Raw genomic sequence first — 15,165 nt, 5'->3', positions numbered from 1 at the left:
CAATAGGAGACTTCAAAGAAATGTTCTAGTTACCACATCCTCTTCAAGCTAAGTCCCAAACCCCCATGAGTATAATTTTGTGTATTAACTACCTCTGTTCGGCCAGATCTGGTTTCTAACTCTTGTTCTGCTCATTTCTCTCTCCTTGGGCCAGTGCCAAGTGTTTCAGCTTTATCTCAAAAATGCTTTAGTATCTTCCTCATCAAAATACTTTTTCTTATCTTTGACTTTGTACTCATTCAAATAACCTTGAAAGTTGTTTCCTCAAATATCTCAAAAAAAAAAACCATTGGGATTTTCATTATCATGTTAAACGTAGATTAATCTAGCAAAAGATTGACATTTTTATAGGATTCAGTCTTTCCGTGAACATGGTATATCTTATTTCATCCAAACTCTTTGATATTTTTAAGTTTTATTGTTTTCTCTCTTAAAGCCTTACACATTCTTTTTAAGGTTATGTCTAGGTGTGTTGTTTTTGTTGTTGATGTGACTCTTGTTACTTTCTTTTCTCATCATATTTTCGGTGTCATCCACTGAGATGCTGGCTTCTCATATGTGAAATGAAAGGCATGCCCATCTGAGCAATTATACTCCTTCCAAATGCGGAAATCCAAAGATAGGGTTTGCCTGTAGAAAGCCTATAAATTGGTGATGATAATGGTATCTTCCTCATAAAGTTGTTGTGTGATAGAAAGAATTAAATACTTCTAATTAATTGATTTAAATAATAAAATGCTTTGAACAGTGCCTGGTACACAGTAAATGCTCATTAAATGTGACTGCTACCTTTCATCATCATTACCATTGTAGTTTTTTAGTAGTAATAGCATTATCATTATTGGTCATAGTGGTATGGTCACTACAATGCCAGAGGCAGGATTTGTCACTGTCCTCAGTGGACAGGGAACCATCCCTGCCTGGATGGTTTTACCATCTTTAGAGAGGGCAGAGAGCAGGGGCAGTCCCTCCCTAGGCTTCTCCGGGAGAGCCAGTTGTCAGCATCTCTCCCATAACTTTGCAGTGCCCAGGGCAACCTCCTGATACTAGACCACTGGTAAGCATCATGGGCCTACCGGACAGGGGGCTAGGCCCAGAGCAGAGTTGAAGAAGGTCCTACAGTCCTCAAGTCTAGCCCAGGAAGCTCAAGTTCAAAGCCAGGAGGTGGTGTCAGACATCCCTGACATCCTCTCCACAGTGTGGGTGTGTTTCACCATTACAGACTCATAGACACTTACAGCCAGAGAGTGAGGAGGCTTCAAGATCTTTGAGGTCAGGATCTGACACCCTGTAGTGCTCCTCCCGGCAGCAGACTGGCGATGCACAAGGCCATGCATATCAGTAACAGTGAACGAGACCTGACCACATGCCCACTACTCTTCTTAGTTAATCCTCTCAGCAACATGAAGACAGCAAACGTAATTGAGCCCCAGGAAGTATCTGGGGCAATTGGTACATTTTCTTCAAGTCTCCTATTGCATTGGATGCTCCTAACAATGGCGTGAAACAGGCAGGAAGTAGCCAAGGCTCTCCCACTCCTGGTGATGGAGCCCAGCTCCTCTGGGTCCAAGTCAGATTGAGACGCGTTGAACGGCACATTGCGGCAGCTGAGTGACCAATGGAGACCTGAGACGTTGGACTAAATTTTCTTTTCTTGGATCCTCCTTCCTCCCCAGCAGGTTATTTGTCTAATGAGTCTCCAAGCTCATAAGAGTTTCTAGGCCAGCCAGCCAGCCCATCTACTTGCAGCTGAGTAAGCTGTGTATTTTTCTAATGGACTCTAATGCCAATTCCTGAAGTTTATAGAATAAAAGTGTGATCAGCTTTAATGACCAATTTATGCATGGTAATAGTCGGATGTGGCTAGCTAAGCCCCTTGGGGCTTCTGGAAGGGCTGTAAATTGAAGGCAGTAACTGGACTTCCTCGCTTCATTGACCGGCTCCTCTCACCTCCAGCGTAGAAGCGACATGCTCTGTCATTAGCACCGCGGCATCCGTCCCTGGCTGTCCCCTCCCTGTGTGTGCTGACACATTTTATAGCCAAAATAAATGCAGCAGCACTGTTGCACAAACATTTATTGCCTCGCCTCTGTAGCTCTCGTTGAGATAACTTTTTTAATATTTCCTCCCTGGGTGAACTGAATATTTCTCTTCCATCTTCTGTAATTGCTCTGGGTTAATCCCTTATAGCCCTGGATTACAGCTTTAAACTTTCTGCTGGGCCAAATGTAAATCATTTGATTTTCCTGAACAGCGAGTGAGCATTCTTGTTACAGTAAAATGGTCCTGTGGCTACTTCTGTTGAATTGCCTTGATCAGTTCCGTAATTCCATGAGCAGCTCCCCACCAAAGCACTAGGGTTTAGAACTAGTAGACAATAGGGACGCCTGGGTGGCTCAGTTGGTTAAGCAGCTGCCTTCGGCTCAGGTCCTGATCCCGGCGTCCTGGGATCGAGTCCCACATCAGGCTCCTTGCTCAGCAGGGAGCCTGCTTCTCCCTCTGCCTCTGCCTGCCTCTCTGTCTGCCTGTGCACGCTCTCTCTCCCTCTCTCTGACAAATAAATAAAGAAAATCTTTAAAAAAAAAAAAAAAAAAGAACTAGTAGACAATAGAGCCTTGGTTATAACTGGGAATGCTCGACACTGGCATTTTTAGTTACCAGGTTCTTACTGAGCACTTTCTGTGTGCCTAGCACTGTCCCAGACTATGCTGTGAAAGCAGCTACGTCAGAACAAGTAGGACGTGAGTCCGCCTTTCTCCCCAGCGGCCACTGGGCCTCACGCAGAGGAACCCATCCAGGCACAGAGGCTCCCAGGAGAGAGCCAGAGAGCCCCTTCTGCAGAGGGGACCCAGGGAAGCTTCAGCCATTAACTCAAAGGGTGGATAGGCTTTTTGAAGGGTTTTTTGGTTTTTGGTGGGTTTTTGGGTTGTTGTTTTTTTTTTTTAACTTAAATTCGGTTCGTTAAAACATAGTGTAGCATTAGTTTCAGAGGCAGAGTTGAGAGACTCATCAGTTGCATATATAACCCCCTGTGCTCATCACATCACATGCCCTCCTTCGTGCCCATCACCCAGTTACCCCTTCCCACCCACCTCCCCTCCAGCAACTCTCAGTTCGTTTCCTAGAGTTAGAAGTCTCTTGTGGTTTGCCTCCCCCTCTGTTTCCGTCTTGGTTTATTTTTCTGAAGGTTTGTTTTGAATGACGCTCCTACAACCTGAGTTCTTTGGATCGCCCCTCCCTCTTCATTCTTCAGTTTTCTTTGGAGCCTTTTACATGGAGCTGCTTGCAAACTAGTCACCCCGTACCATATCTGCATTTCTTTCAAGAGAACACCCATCCCCTCAAGGCTTCCATCCTTTAGATCGGTGGATGAGGAGGACCACTACTATGTTCACACTGTCCCTGGAAGCCTAGGAGCACAGGAGAAAAAGGCCACACGACAAGAGAATCCTGTGTCCTTGTTGTAGCCCATCCGTCAAGAAGGTGGCTGTTAACACAGTGTTCACAAAGTGAATTGTGTGGGAGGAGACGTGTTTGTTCTGCGGTGTGATAAAAATGCTGCTGGATCTTCAAACAGCCCACCAAGGAGACCACCTTTTCTTCCAGGGCATCAGAACACATGGCTCGACTCTAGGCCACTCAGGGGCCACCCAGCTGCTCTGAGAGGTGTCAGAGATGGGTCCTGCCTGGCCCAATAAGTCATCACAGAGGCTGAGATGTGGAAGGAGCCCATCTTGCTCCACCTCTGTCCGCATAAACTCCTTCTCCATCCCCACCTTCTCCCACTTCCAGAGCATGACAGCCTCCCAAGGCAGCCGATTCCTTTTTTTGCCAACTGTGTGAAAGAGTTCTTCCTTAGGCCATATCATAACTTCTGCCTGCCACTAGAGCCCTGAGAAAACCCTGATAAACTCAGTCAAACACTTGTGGAACATGGTATTGTCAACACTTCTAACAGGGGCTCCTGATAAACTCTCCCCACATCCATGAAATATAAACCAAGTTCCCAGGTAAATGAATCGTTTGAGCTGTTACATAAAATTATTTTTTAAAGATTTTATTTATTTATTTGACAGAGAGAGATCACAAGTAGGCAGAGAAGCAGACAGAGAGGGCGGGGGAAGCAGGCCCCCTGCTGAGCAGAGAGCCGGAGGAGGCCGGACTTTATCCCAGGACCCTGAGATCATGACCTCAGATGAAGGCAGAGGTTTATCCCACTGAGTCACCCAGGCACCCAAGCTGTTACATAAAAATATTTTTATTAACCTAGACATCCTCCCCAAACATAACAATTCTGTTTTTCCTTTTACAATAATTGGTATTTTAGCCTTTTTTCTAAAAAGCAATGATTGTGGGCCCATTTGTCTGTTGAGGTTAGCATCTGAAAGTAAAACCGTATAAGACCCAGAGTATCGAATACTGCTTCTCGGCCCCCTCTCTGGAGTAGGGTGCATCTGGCTCCCGCTCACCCCACAGCTACTCCAGGTCATCAAGAAGGGAGGCCAGGATGAGCCTCTGTGCTCCACTCCTCAGGAAACCGCGTCCAGCTAGTCTCACCCCTCAAGATGGTTTATGACTATGTTATGCAGATCGTGCTCCGCGAAATCCCAGACCTGCCCTTCCCGCTTGCATCTGAAGCCATGTGTGTTCTTTATATGGACAGGAGGAGGAGAGGCTGAAGACATGCGAGCAGAGCTCATCACTGACTTCTGTTGGTACTGGTGCAGAACACTCATTCCCCACCTTCACCACCCCCTTTTCTCTTTTATCAAATTAAGGAATTCACTTGCAGTGAAAATAATCTATTCAATCATCCTCATGCCCTTAAATCTCCACTCTGTTCTTCCGCTTTCTTTGTCCATCATTGGGTGGCTCTGACCTCTTCCTTCACTTTCTCCTGGCATCCCCGTGATGCCCTGAGTTACTAGAGCCCCCGGGCCATTGGGACACCTCTGTACAGGGGCACGCCAGAAGACGTCACCAGCAGCATGGGAGGATGGGAACGTTGAGGCGGTCTCTCGGGGTGTCACTGGTGAGAGAGCACCACTGTTCCTTACTAGTGTCAAAATCTTCCCCTTTCATGGGCCATTGTTTTGAAATAGAGTATTAACCGTAAAAAAGGATGAGATCGCACCATTCACAACAGGGATGGACATAGAGGGTTAGATGAGAAGGACAGATACCAAATGACTTCACTTGTATGGGAAACCTCAAGACCACAACAAATGAATAAACAAAAAGCATAATCAATCAGACCTATAAATGCAGAGAACAAACGGATGGTTGCTGGTCAGGGGAGGGGATAGGCAGGATGGGGGAAGGAGAGCAGGAGATACAGGCTTCCAGCTGATAGAGTGACTAAGTTATGGGGATAAAAGGTACAGCGGGGAATATAGAGTTGTGTGGTGACAGATGGCAGCTACGCTTGTGATCTAGAGCTAGATCTAGCAGAAGATCTAGAGAAGCTGAATCATTGTGTTGTACACCTGCAACATTGTACCAGGATGTGTCAACTGTATGCAAATAAAGAAATAATAGATGGAATGCCCAGGTAGCTTAGTGGGTTAAGTGTCTGACTCTTGGTCTTAGGTCAGGATCTCAAGTCCTGGGATCAAGCCCCACATCAGAATTCGAGCTCACTGGGGAGTCTGAGGATCCTCTCTCTCTCCCCCTCTGCCCCTCCCTCTCTCCCACTTGGATGCATTCTCTCTTTCAAGTAAACGTCTTTTTAAAATAGAATAGAATATTAAAACAAGATGGGAAGACCACATGAGGGTCCTGATTCTGACCCCTGGCCACTCTGGTAGCTGCTGCGGCCATTGAGAGGTTCCCTCGTGTACTGAGAGAGCAAAGACCCGGAATTACCCATAGATAGCGACCACCTGGTCTGAAGTCCTTCCCACCGCACCAGTTGTACCAGGTTCTAAGAAAGTATCACTTAGGAAATGCTTTTGGAGAAAACTCTTGAAGACCCTTTGTTCCCAAGGAAGGACCAGTCATCTGCAGCGGCCCCGGTCATGGCTACAGCATCCACCTGGCGCAGTGGGAACATCTGGGCACCAGCAGAAACACTCTGCGTAAGAGGACACTTAGGAAAGGGTGGGAAAGTCAAGAGGCAAGAGGTGAGAGAAGCCAGACCACGGTCCTCAGCCCCGCCTGGACCAGACAGGCAGCCATATTGCTTCCAGTGCCCTTAATGGAACCCACGTTCTAGCCCAACATAGGCAAGACACGTTTCTGCTTTATGCCGAAGGCTCTCCAAACGGGAGAACCGGTTCTAAAGGATGGGATTGTGTTTGGGGAGGAGCTGCCCTGCACCCGTCCAGTGGCTCTCCCTCCAGCCAGCATCCAAGGAGCCTGGTGGATGGTCTCAGCCGGCTCAGGACAGCCCGAGGAACCAAGGCTGTGCCTGCTGGTGCCATGTCAAAGGCCAAAAAAGAATGAGTGTGGATCGCGGACTTGTTCTCACAGTGAAGGAAGTAGCATTTGGAGGGTGTGGGGAATTGGCAAAGGCCAATCCCATGACTGCACTTGGCCCCACGATGCAGTTCCCCACAAGGAACAGCCCTGGGATGGCAGACATTGGCATTTAAAGGTAAACAATGCTCTTTCTGATCTTTTGCAGCTAATGGAGTCTTTGTCTTTCTTTGCCTTCAGGTCCTCATCGGCCAAATGTATTCGACTGACAAGCTTATCATTGAGAATCAAGAGAAGCCTCGAACCTAGGGAGCCGGGACCAGCCACCACCGGCAGCCGTGGACCAGCTTCAGCATCCATGCTGCGCTTGGGGCGGGGGCTCCCCCAGACCACAGGTGGCCTCTTCCATCAGCTTAGAATAGCCTCTTGCTCGGCCTGCCCAGTAGGAGCTGATAAACTGAGGCCGGTTTCCATCCTTCTGCAGCCCTAGTGAGAAAGGGTGGCGGGGTCTCCTTGATTCAAGCGAGGAGCTGGAGCTCACTCCGAATAATGCTGTGTATCTTGTGTCTGCTCTCCGCCCCACTCCTCTTTTGTATCATCACCGCCCATATAGAGCCCCTCCACCCTCTACATCTTCGTTGACAATAAACAGAATTGTCTCCTGAAGCCTTCTTATGCCAGATGCGCTCCCGGTGATGAATGCGCCTTCGTTTCCTGCTGATGGCGGGACCTGCAGAGGGCTGTGGGGACCCAGAGGGAGGCTCCCTTTGTGGGGGCAAGTCTAGGCACCCAAGATTTGGAGGGCGGCAGGGAGTAGGGCAACACCAAAGAGGTAGAGGGTGCATCCCGCAATTTATACCTGGGCCCGGTGCAGCCACAGAGGGGCCCGCCCGCAGCTCCCCACCTGGAGGCAGGATGCTAGCGGCCCTGCTGAATGTGGTCTGAGGATGGGCACCAGCAGCCCCGCCTGGGAGCTGGTTGGAAATGCAGAATCTTGGGCTTCACCACAAATGCTTTGAATTTGAGTCTAACACATCCGGGTGCCCCCAGCCCACGCTGAGGTTGGGGAAGGGCCACTCGGCTCTGCTTCCCAAAGCTGGCTTCCCCGAGCTCCCTCCACAGAGCCATAAGCAAAGCACCTGCAGAATTGGAGAGTTTTATAAGAGGAATTTCTCAGCACTTCCCTGCCCTCGGATTCTGACTCCGTAAGTGAGAGGGGAGGCATGATCACTAGGCCCCCTAGTGTTTTTACTGTCTAGTCAGTTCGGGAAGCTCTGCTCTTTGAAGATGTTGCGGGTAATAAAGACATTTGTGTGCGTTTTGCCTTGGAAACACATCAGCTAAAAGCCTAAAAAGAAGGTATTAAATAACTTACTTGATTGCTGGGGACCCAGAATACCCAGTACCTGGGACCCAGATACTGTCAGAGTGCCTTGTTTACCTTTGTAAACGGCACTATGTGAATTCATTACTTAGGTGTTAAGGTTTGGAACAGGCTCCTGTGAACGTTTCCAGATCCTAAAATCACTGTGACGGTGTCACCGGGCCTGCCCCTGAGCCAGGGCCCCTGGTGTTCTAATTCTTAGAGTCCTGGGAGTCAAGTGAGAACAGACTGGGTCCTCTTCCCCTCCCGTGCGAAGGGATCGCATCTGCCCTCCTCACCCACAGAGCATGGATTTTGTTGTGACTGTGCGTTCAGAAGAGATTACAAGTGTACTCCTGGTTGGCAGTTCAACTTGGGACTTCAGAACGGTTTTGCCCATGGATAGTCTTTTACACTCGTACCTTGGTAGGTCTTGGACCTGACACCCCCCGCCCCACCCCACACCCCAGTAAACAATGTTAGCGCCACAGCACGGAGCCGGCAGTGAATGTAGGTGACGTGGGAAACGTGCTGTCTCCCATCGGCTGACTGTCATGGGACCGTCACCCACCCTGGGATGTGCAGCTCTGGGTCACTTTTTCCACTCTGCGTCAGTAGGATATGGTCCAAGGACTAGCTCCTGGATGTCACCTCTGATTTACACCTCATGAACTAAAGCAGCTGCTGCTGCTACTCGGAAACCCAAGTCCAGCTGAACCCAAGTTGAACCTCTCCCCTAGAAGGGTCAGGTTACCAGAGGGTATCTGCTCCAGAGGAGACCCAGATTTGAGTCCCAGAGGCAGTGGCCCAAGCTAACTTAGCTCGTTCTGCGGGACAGAGAAGCAGGTCGCTTTTATGTTAATTAAAGCCCACGAATGGGTTTAAACAGGCCCAGAGCCGTAAACAGCTAATTTTTGTGATTCAGATAAGAATAACTATGCATTAGGAATATATAGAAAGACATGAAAGAATCCTATCTCATAAAATCCACGGTCTTGAGCCTGTCCTGCAGGCTCAGGTGAGACAGACAGAGCCTTGCACTGGACACTCCTTAACTCGGGGGACCCAGGTGGACTCTGGCACTTTGAACGAATTGACGTGCCTGTGGGAGGGGTCTCTGCATCTACTGTTAAGCGCTCCCCATGCTCGACTGGAGCCCCACATCGCACTCCCCCTCACAGACCTCTAGTGTGCTTGGCTGTTCTGAAGGAGGGACTCGGGCTGGGGTCTGGAGATGACTTGCCGGTGTCAGCATTTAGCAAGTGAGAAATGCCAGGACAAGTTAACCTCCGAGATGCAACCGCTGGCCCAGCACGGCTATTCTCCAGACCTTCAGAGATGACGCTCAGTTGGTCTGGCTGCCGTGCTTCCATAGCTGGGAAAGCTTCCTTGAGCACGGGCACGGCTATGTTGTTCCGACGGCTGTAGTCTCTGGACTCTGGAACTGAAAGAAGATCGTGGGTCGGTCGTATCTGGCTTCCCGTCTCCTCCGCCCTGCCACCAACAGCAGCCCCTCTCAACCCCCTTCGTCCAGAGCTTCATCCAACATCTCCAGTGCCTCAATACAACCAACACTGCCCCCCCAAGGGGACAGGCTAGGGGGACATCTGCAGAGATGACAAAATGGCAGAGCTGCCTGGCATTAAAGTCCACCTCATCCAAACCCCACATCTGCAGGTGTGAAAACCAAGACCCTGAGCATCCCTAAGTCATTTGGGGACCCTTCCCTGCCGCCCCTTCCACTGGTCTTTCCGTTCATTCAGCAATGACTGTGAGCCAGTGGGTGCCTGGTTCCTTGGGGGGAGGGGGGGCGACCAGTGAACAAGGCAGCCCCTGCCTTCACAGAGCTTGCAGTCCAGCAGGGGACGTGGATGAGAAAGGTCACATCTGAGGACAGTTACAAAGGGTGAAATAAAAAGGTCCTATAGAAGCTGATGGGAGTGTCTGGAAGGCCCTCCCTGAGGCAAGGGGGATTTAAATTGAAGATGAAATGAGGAATTGGCTGCACAAAGGGTAGGGAAAGGAGCTCTCCAGGCCGGAGGAACAGCATATGCAAAGGCCTGAAGGGGGGGGGGGGTGGGGGGGGGGGGGGGGAAGGGAGGAGGAGGAGAGAACTGCGCAAAGAACTAAGGCAGCCCAGGGTGGCTGGCGAGCAAGGAGGAGTCAGAAAGCAGGGAGCACAGTGTGGGGGGCCTAGGGTGCCTTGGCCTGAGGCTGTAAGCAGCTGTTGAAGTTTTCCAGCAGGATGAAGTTTATGGGGGAATAGATTGGGAGAGACGAACGGAGACCAACTTTTATAGGTGGTGGGGGAAGGGGTAGATTGGACACTAATCAGGGTAAGAGATGGTAGTGACATCACCTAGGACGCTGACGGTTGCAAAGTAGAGTCAGCATCACCCTGAGAAGAACTCGCGTTGGTTTGGAGAAGAACTCCTCCCGGCTGAGTTTCACTAAGGTCAGTCTACTGCAGCCAACCCTCAGGCCAACGATGCAGAACAAATGATTGTCTAAGGCACCGAGTTTGTGGGTAGTTACGGAGCAATGACAAGCTAATACAGAGAGCTAGAGTGATAATGGGTCTCTTTTTCAGGGCCACCTAGCAAACCAAAGAGTAGGTAGGCAAACGATGAAACTGTGGGGTTCCTGTGTAGAGCCCTTTCCACAAGCACCTGCAGAGGACAGATGCCACGTGTCTTACAGACAAAAGGTCTTGCCAGCTACTGGCCCCCATTAGTGTGTGCATTGAGCACAAAACAGGACCAAAAAGAGAAAGAAAATAGAGTCAACAGGACTTGGTAATTGATTAAATGTAAAGTGCAGAGAGGGTGTCAGGGGAGTCCAGGAGGGGTCCCAGGTTTGGGGCCTGGGTGACTGAGCAGAGAAGTTGGGCTACCTACTAAGACAAGACAGCAGTGGGCGTGATCTGAATCTTTGTCCTCCTGCCAGGTCCAAACATCCTCAAGTTCAAACAGAAAGACTAGTGTCTACCAATGTATCTCTTACTTCCAAAGGTTGAAAATAATATTTCTGGTTTTTTCAAACAAAGAAAAAAATCTACTGGAAGAAAACAATTTAAAAGACTGCTAAAAAGAGATTTTACCCATAGCTCTCTGTAAAATAAATATATTTCTTCTACAGGTAAAGCCTATTGATACATATTCTCTCAGGGTACAGGAGGAGTAGGGGGAAATTTTTCCATATTTTGCAAAAGGTGATACAAGGTTTTTAGAAAGGCGAAGGAACTTTGGTCTACATATTCTAAGACTATGGTTCTAAACGCAACTAAAATCCACAGTAAAATATCAAATTGGTGCACAGAAAATGCACCAATATGTTTTATTACAGAATGATCTGCTTAGGACCGCTCACTAGCTTTCTAGACTGAAGGATATCACAGGTACTGAGGCCAGGCTACAAATATAGCAGCAGCGGAAGAAATGGTAAGCACTCAAAACACAGAAGGAGAAAGCATTTCCTATGCCAAGAATGATGTTCTCTGAGTTGGGAACTCTTCTGGACCTACCCATAGTCACGAACAAGAAGTTCTTCTCCTTGGTAAATATGGCCAGAACCCAGATGACCAATTTTTTATCTTTTTTTCTTTTTTTTTTTTTTTAAAGAGAGAGACATTGGGAGGAGGGGCAGAGGGAGAAGGAAAGAGAGAATCCCAAGCAGACCCCATGCTGAGCACACAGCTGGACTCTGACCTCAATCTCAGGACCCTAAGATAGCGACCTGAGCCAAAATCAAGAGTCTGCCATTCAACCGACTGTGCCACCCAGGAGCCCCTAGAGGACCAGTTCTTGACTAAACACAATCATATGAACCAAAGAACATTTTAAGAGTTCAACCTATTAAACTCTGCTGGTGGCTTTAGGACAGCAGCGCAGTGTGTGATTCGGAAGCCACAAGAAGCAGCCACATTTTCTAGATTGTTGGAATAGACTCGTCTGGTAAGGTCACACCAATGAGGGTGGGGAAGCCCAATCAGATGTTCATTGTTACGAACAAAAAAACCATCCATGGGAATTTGTGCTTCTCACATTCCAAGTTGTCAGACACCTCATCGCTAATCTAGTATGGGTCTGTTGTCACAGAATGATCTAGACGAAAGCTGGACCTTGGTAGGGAAAGCAATGATTTGTGTAGGACCCAGCAGGCTTTTCCTGTGACCGTTTGCCCATCCCTTCTCCAGAGAGTGGCTCCCCTCACCTCTGAGAACAAATAAGATCTTTGCTTTTCAATCTTTCTGCAGGCCTTATCAGTACCTCAGGGAACCACTCATGAAAATTGCTTCTCGTGTTGAGATCTATGTGAGAAATAAGATGGATAACCTTGCTTTTGCCCGAGGGCCAAGTTTTAAGTGCAAAGGAGTAGGACTGGCAGAAATGAATCTGACTGTGTTCTTTGCCTGAGGGGACCACTGACACCACAATGGCAACAGCAATTGCAGTCAGTGTCTCGCCATCTTGAACTGGGACCACACACAAATGTAGACACCCATAAAGCTGAAGTTGCACGTGATGGGGTCTTTCTGAACCAGCTGGTCGCAGACTAGCATTTCTGTGCTGACCAGTGTGGCCGTGTCTGTCACTAAAACACTCAGGTTGCCCCTCCCAGAGAAGCTGGACTTCTGGGGATCCGCAGGCTCGGGAGGAAAACAGCTTCCTAAAGCTGGTCTGTGGGACGCCTGGGTGGCGCAGTTGGTTGGACGACTGCCTTCGGCTCAGGGCGTGATCCTGGAGTCCCGGGATTGAGTCCCACATCAGGCTCCCAGCTCCATGGGGAGTCTGCTTCGCTCTCTGACCTTCTCCTCGCTCATGCTCTCTCTCACTGTCTCTCTCAAATAAATAAATAAAATTAAAAAAAAAAAAATCCTAAAGCTGGTCTGTTCCTACTGCCTTGATACGTGTTCTTAGAATGCTGGATGGTACCAGACCCCTTTTTTTTTCTCATTAGTCCCAGAGTAACTTTATTTACTCTGTTGAGAATATCACTTAAATGGCTGTCACTTAATCTCTAAAACATTTCAGTGAAACTTCTGATTGGGGGCAGTTGTGGCTCCGTTGGTTGAGTGTCTGACTCCTAATTTCGGCTCAGGTCATGATCTCAGGCTCCTGGGATCGAGCCCGGTGTCCGGCTCCCTGCTCAGCGGGGAGTCTGCTTCTCCCTCTCCCTCTGCTGCTCCCCTTCCCTGTGTTCTCTCTCCCAAATAAATAAATAAAATCTTTACGGAAAAAAAAAAAAAGGAAAACTTCCCATCAGTTACTAAGTGAATTCATGTGACTTCATCTGTCTTGAAAACAGAGACAGTTTAATAACAATATGATTGGTTCTGGGTTTTTAAAGGAATATTTCCCTTAGATGCATATAGGCACACACAGGATGTAGGATCACGGACCGCAATATTAAAGCCAAGTATCTGTCTCATCAAGATCTGCCATAGCTACTCTTCCACTCATGCTTCAAACATGGAACGTATTGAAGATGACTAAGGGGCCAAATGTTAGCATGTATTTCACTTTAACAGCACTGAGTCTTTGCAGTATTTGGTAAATAGAAGCTTGTTCAAGGTGGGGAGGATATATCAGTAACTCAGACCACAAAAAAATAAACTTTTTTTTTTTTCTTAAAAAAAATTTGGAAGACGGGAATATGGAGCAATGGAAGGAATGAGGAAGGTGGAAACAAACTAGTCACCGGGGCCAGACAACCCAAGTCCTGGGGATGCCACCTGGACGAGGGGCTCTAACTCCAGCTGGGCCTCTAAATGATTTTGCAATAGTGCCTGAGTTCCCCAACTGGGGCCTTTGCTCCTTCCAGGCAATGTGGAATGGTCAGATTCCAGGACGACTCCTAATCTTTCTAGCTGTAAAATCTTGCAATTCCAGTTAAACCCAAAGGAAAGAACCTATCCTGGAGACCCGTCAGCCTCCAGTCAGTAGACTGGCTCAGTCAGTAGAGCACACGACTCTTGATCTCCAGGTTGTGAGTTCAAGGCCCACACTGGAAGTGGAGTCAGTTTTTAAAAATGAAAATAAATATAAATAAATAAATGAAAACTCTGAGCTCCTGCTGGCTGCTGAGATTCCTAAAGCAACATTTGGAGCCGGCTGAAAAAGAAAGGGGACACCCGCCTCCTGCTTACTCTTACTGTACCAGCAGTAACGCCTGCTTTGCTCATGTTTTCCTACCAGGCACGTGGTTAAAAAAAGAACGTCCTGAACATACTGAAAGAAGAGTGAGAACTTTGGGGTAGAGGCAGGTTGTGGGCCAGCGTGAGCCAGGGGGTTCCTGCCCCAGAGAATTACTTGGGGAGCGCAACTGAACCCATGCAGAACAAGGAGGGAATGACCGAGGGCTAGCCTGCAATGAGAGGAAAACAACAGTGCGGACTGGGGAGAACTCCAGAGATCCGAGTGTGAGTGCGGGGTCGGGACTGGGAAGATGCAGAGCCTTCCCGTGAGCGCACAGTGTGAGGCAGACACACTGAGCACATGCCGGAAAAGAGCAAATCCTGGTTTGTGGGAGCTTGGGATTGACAAAGTAAGCAAGAGGTCTGCAAGGTTGCTCCAAGCCGCAGACATCCCAGACAGCCCGTCTTTTTTTCCATCCTCCAGCTCTGTCTCTTCCTGGCAGTGAGATCCCGGATGAGCAGCCTCTCGAAACCTCTGTGTCCCCGTCTCTGAAATGGATCTGACTGCCTGTCTACCTTCCCGGGTTGCTGTTAATTACACATAAAGTTCTTCTGCCGTACTCGATGCAGAATAAGCCAGCAAACCTCAGCTGTTTTGTCATTCGTCTGAAAACTGTATCAGACGCCTCAGGGGATGCAGAAGTGGACCCGTTGTGGATTCTTCCCTTAATATACTCAATGACAGCACATCTCACACCGTACTTGAGACATGTAAATACCTTTGCAAAGCCTAACGTGGTTAAGTTACCTAGGAGGGTCCTACTTGTAGGGCCAGATGCAGGAAGGGAGGTAAGATCAAAAGGAGAAATTACTTCTGCCTGAGCTGTAAATTCTAAGTGAAGGAGCCTGCGTTTTATTCGGTGGGAAAGGGAGCTGTTCGGAAGGAAACAGCGATACACAGCAGATTAACTGCATAGTGACATACAGAATGCCCCTGAGGGGAGACAGCCGGGAAATTGTTGCAATAACTTAGATGCACAGTCTAAGTCCTGGCTGGGGTTAGCAGTGGTGTGGGTTGGATAGAGAGGAAAACGTGAGTCCAAAAGGTATGTCCAAATGACACATTTGAGGAGAGATTGGATACGTAAAATGAAGAATGGGAGTGAAGCAGAGATAACTGGAAGGCTGGGTCCTGAAAAACTGGCCGGGTGGGTTGCCTCTCTCTGAAATAAGGTGCAGGGCAACGACA

General features: G+C 48.5%; 1 protein-coding gene across 1 annotated transcript in view; it reads left to right on the top strand.

Annotated features, from left to right (window-relative positions):
• Positions 1-7,083, top strand: part of LYRM4 (LYR motif containing 4) — a 167,416-nt gene extending 160,333 nt beyond the window's left edge. The window contains exon 3 of the mRNA XM_044258315.1: positions 6,658-7,083. Within this exon, the coding sequence (XP_044114250.1) occupies positions 6,658-6,726 (69 nt within the window). The 3' untranslated portion in view covers positions 6,727-7,083. The remainder of the gene's footprint in view (positions 1-6,657) is intronic.
• The last annotated feature ends 8,082 nt before the right edge of the window (positions 7,084-15,165 follow it).

Source organism: Neovison vison, chromosome 1 (genome assembly GCF_020171115.1).
Source record: "Neovison vison isolate M4711 chromosome 1, ASM_NN_V1, whole genome shotgun sequence".
NCBI lineage: Eukaryota > Metazoa > Chordata > Mammalia > Carnivora > Mustelidae > Neogale > Neogale vison.
The sequence above is the reverse complement of the archived record's forward strand: the minus strand, read 5'-3'. Positions and strand labels throughout refer to the sequence as shown.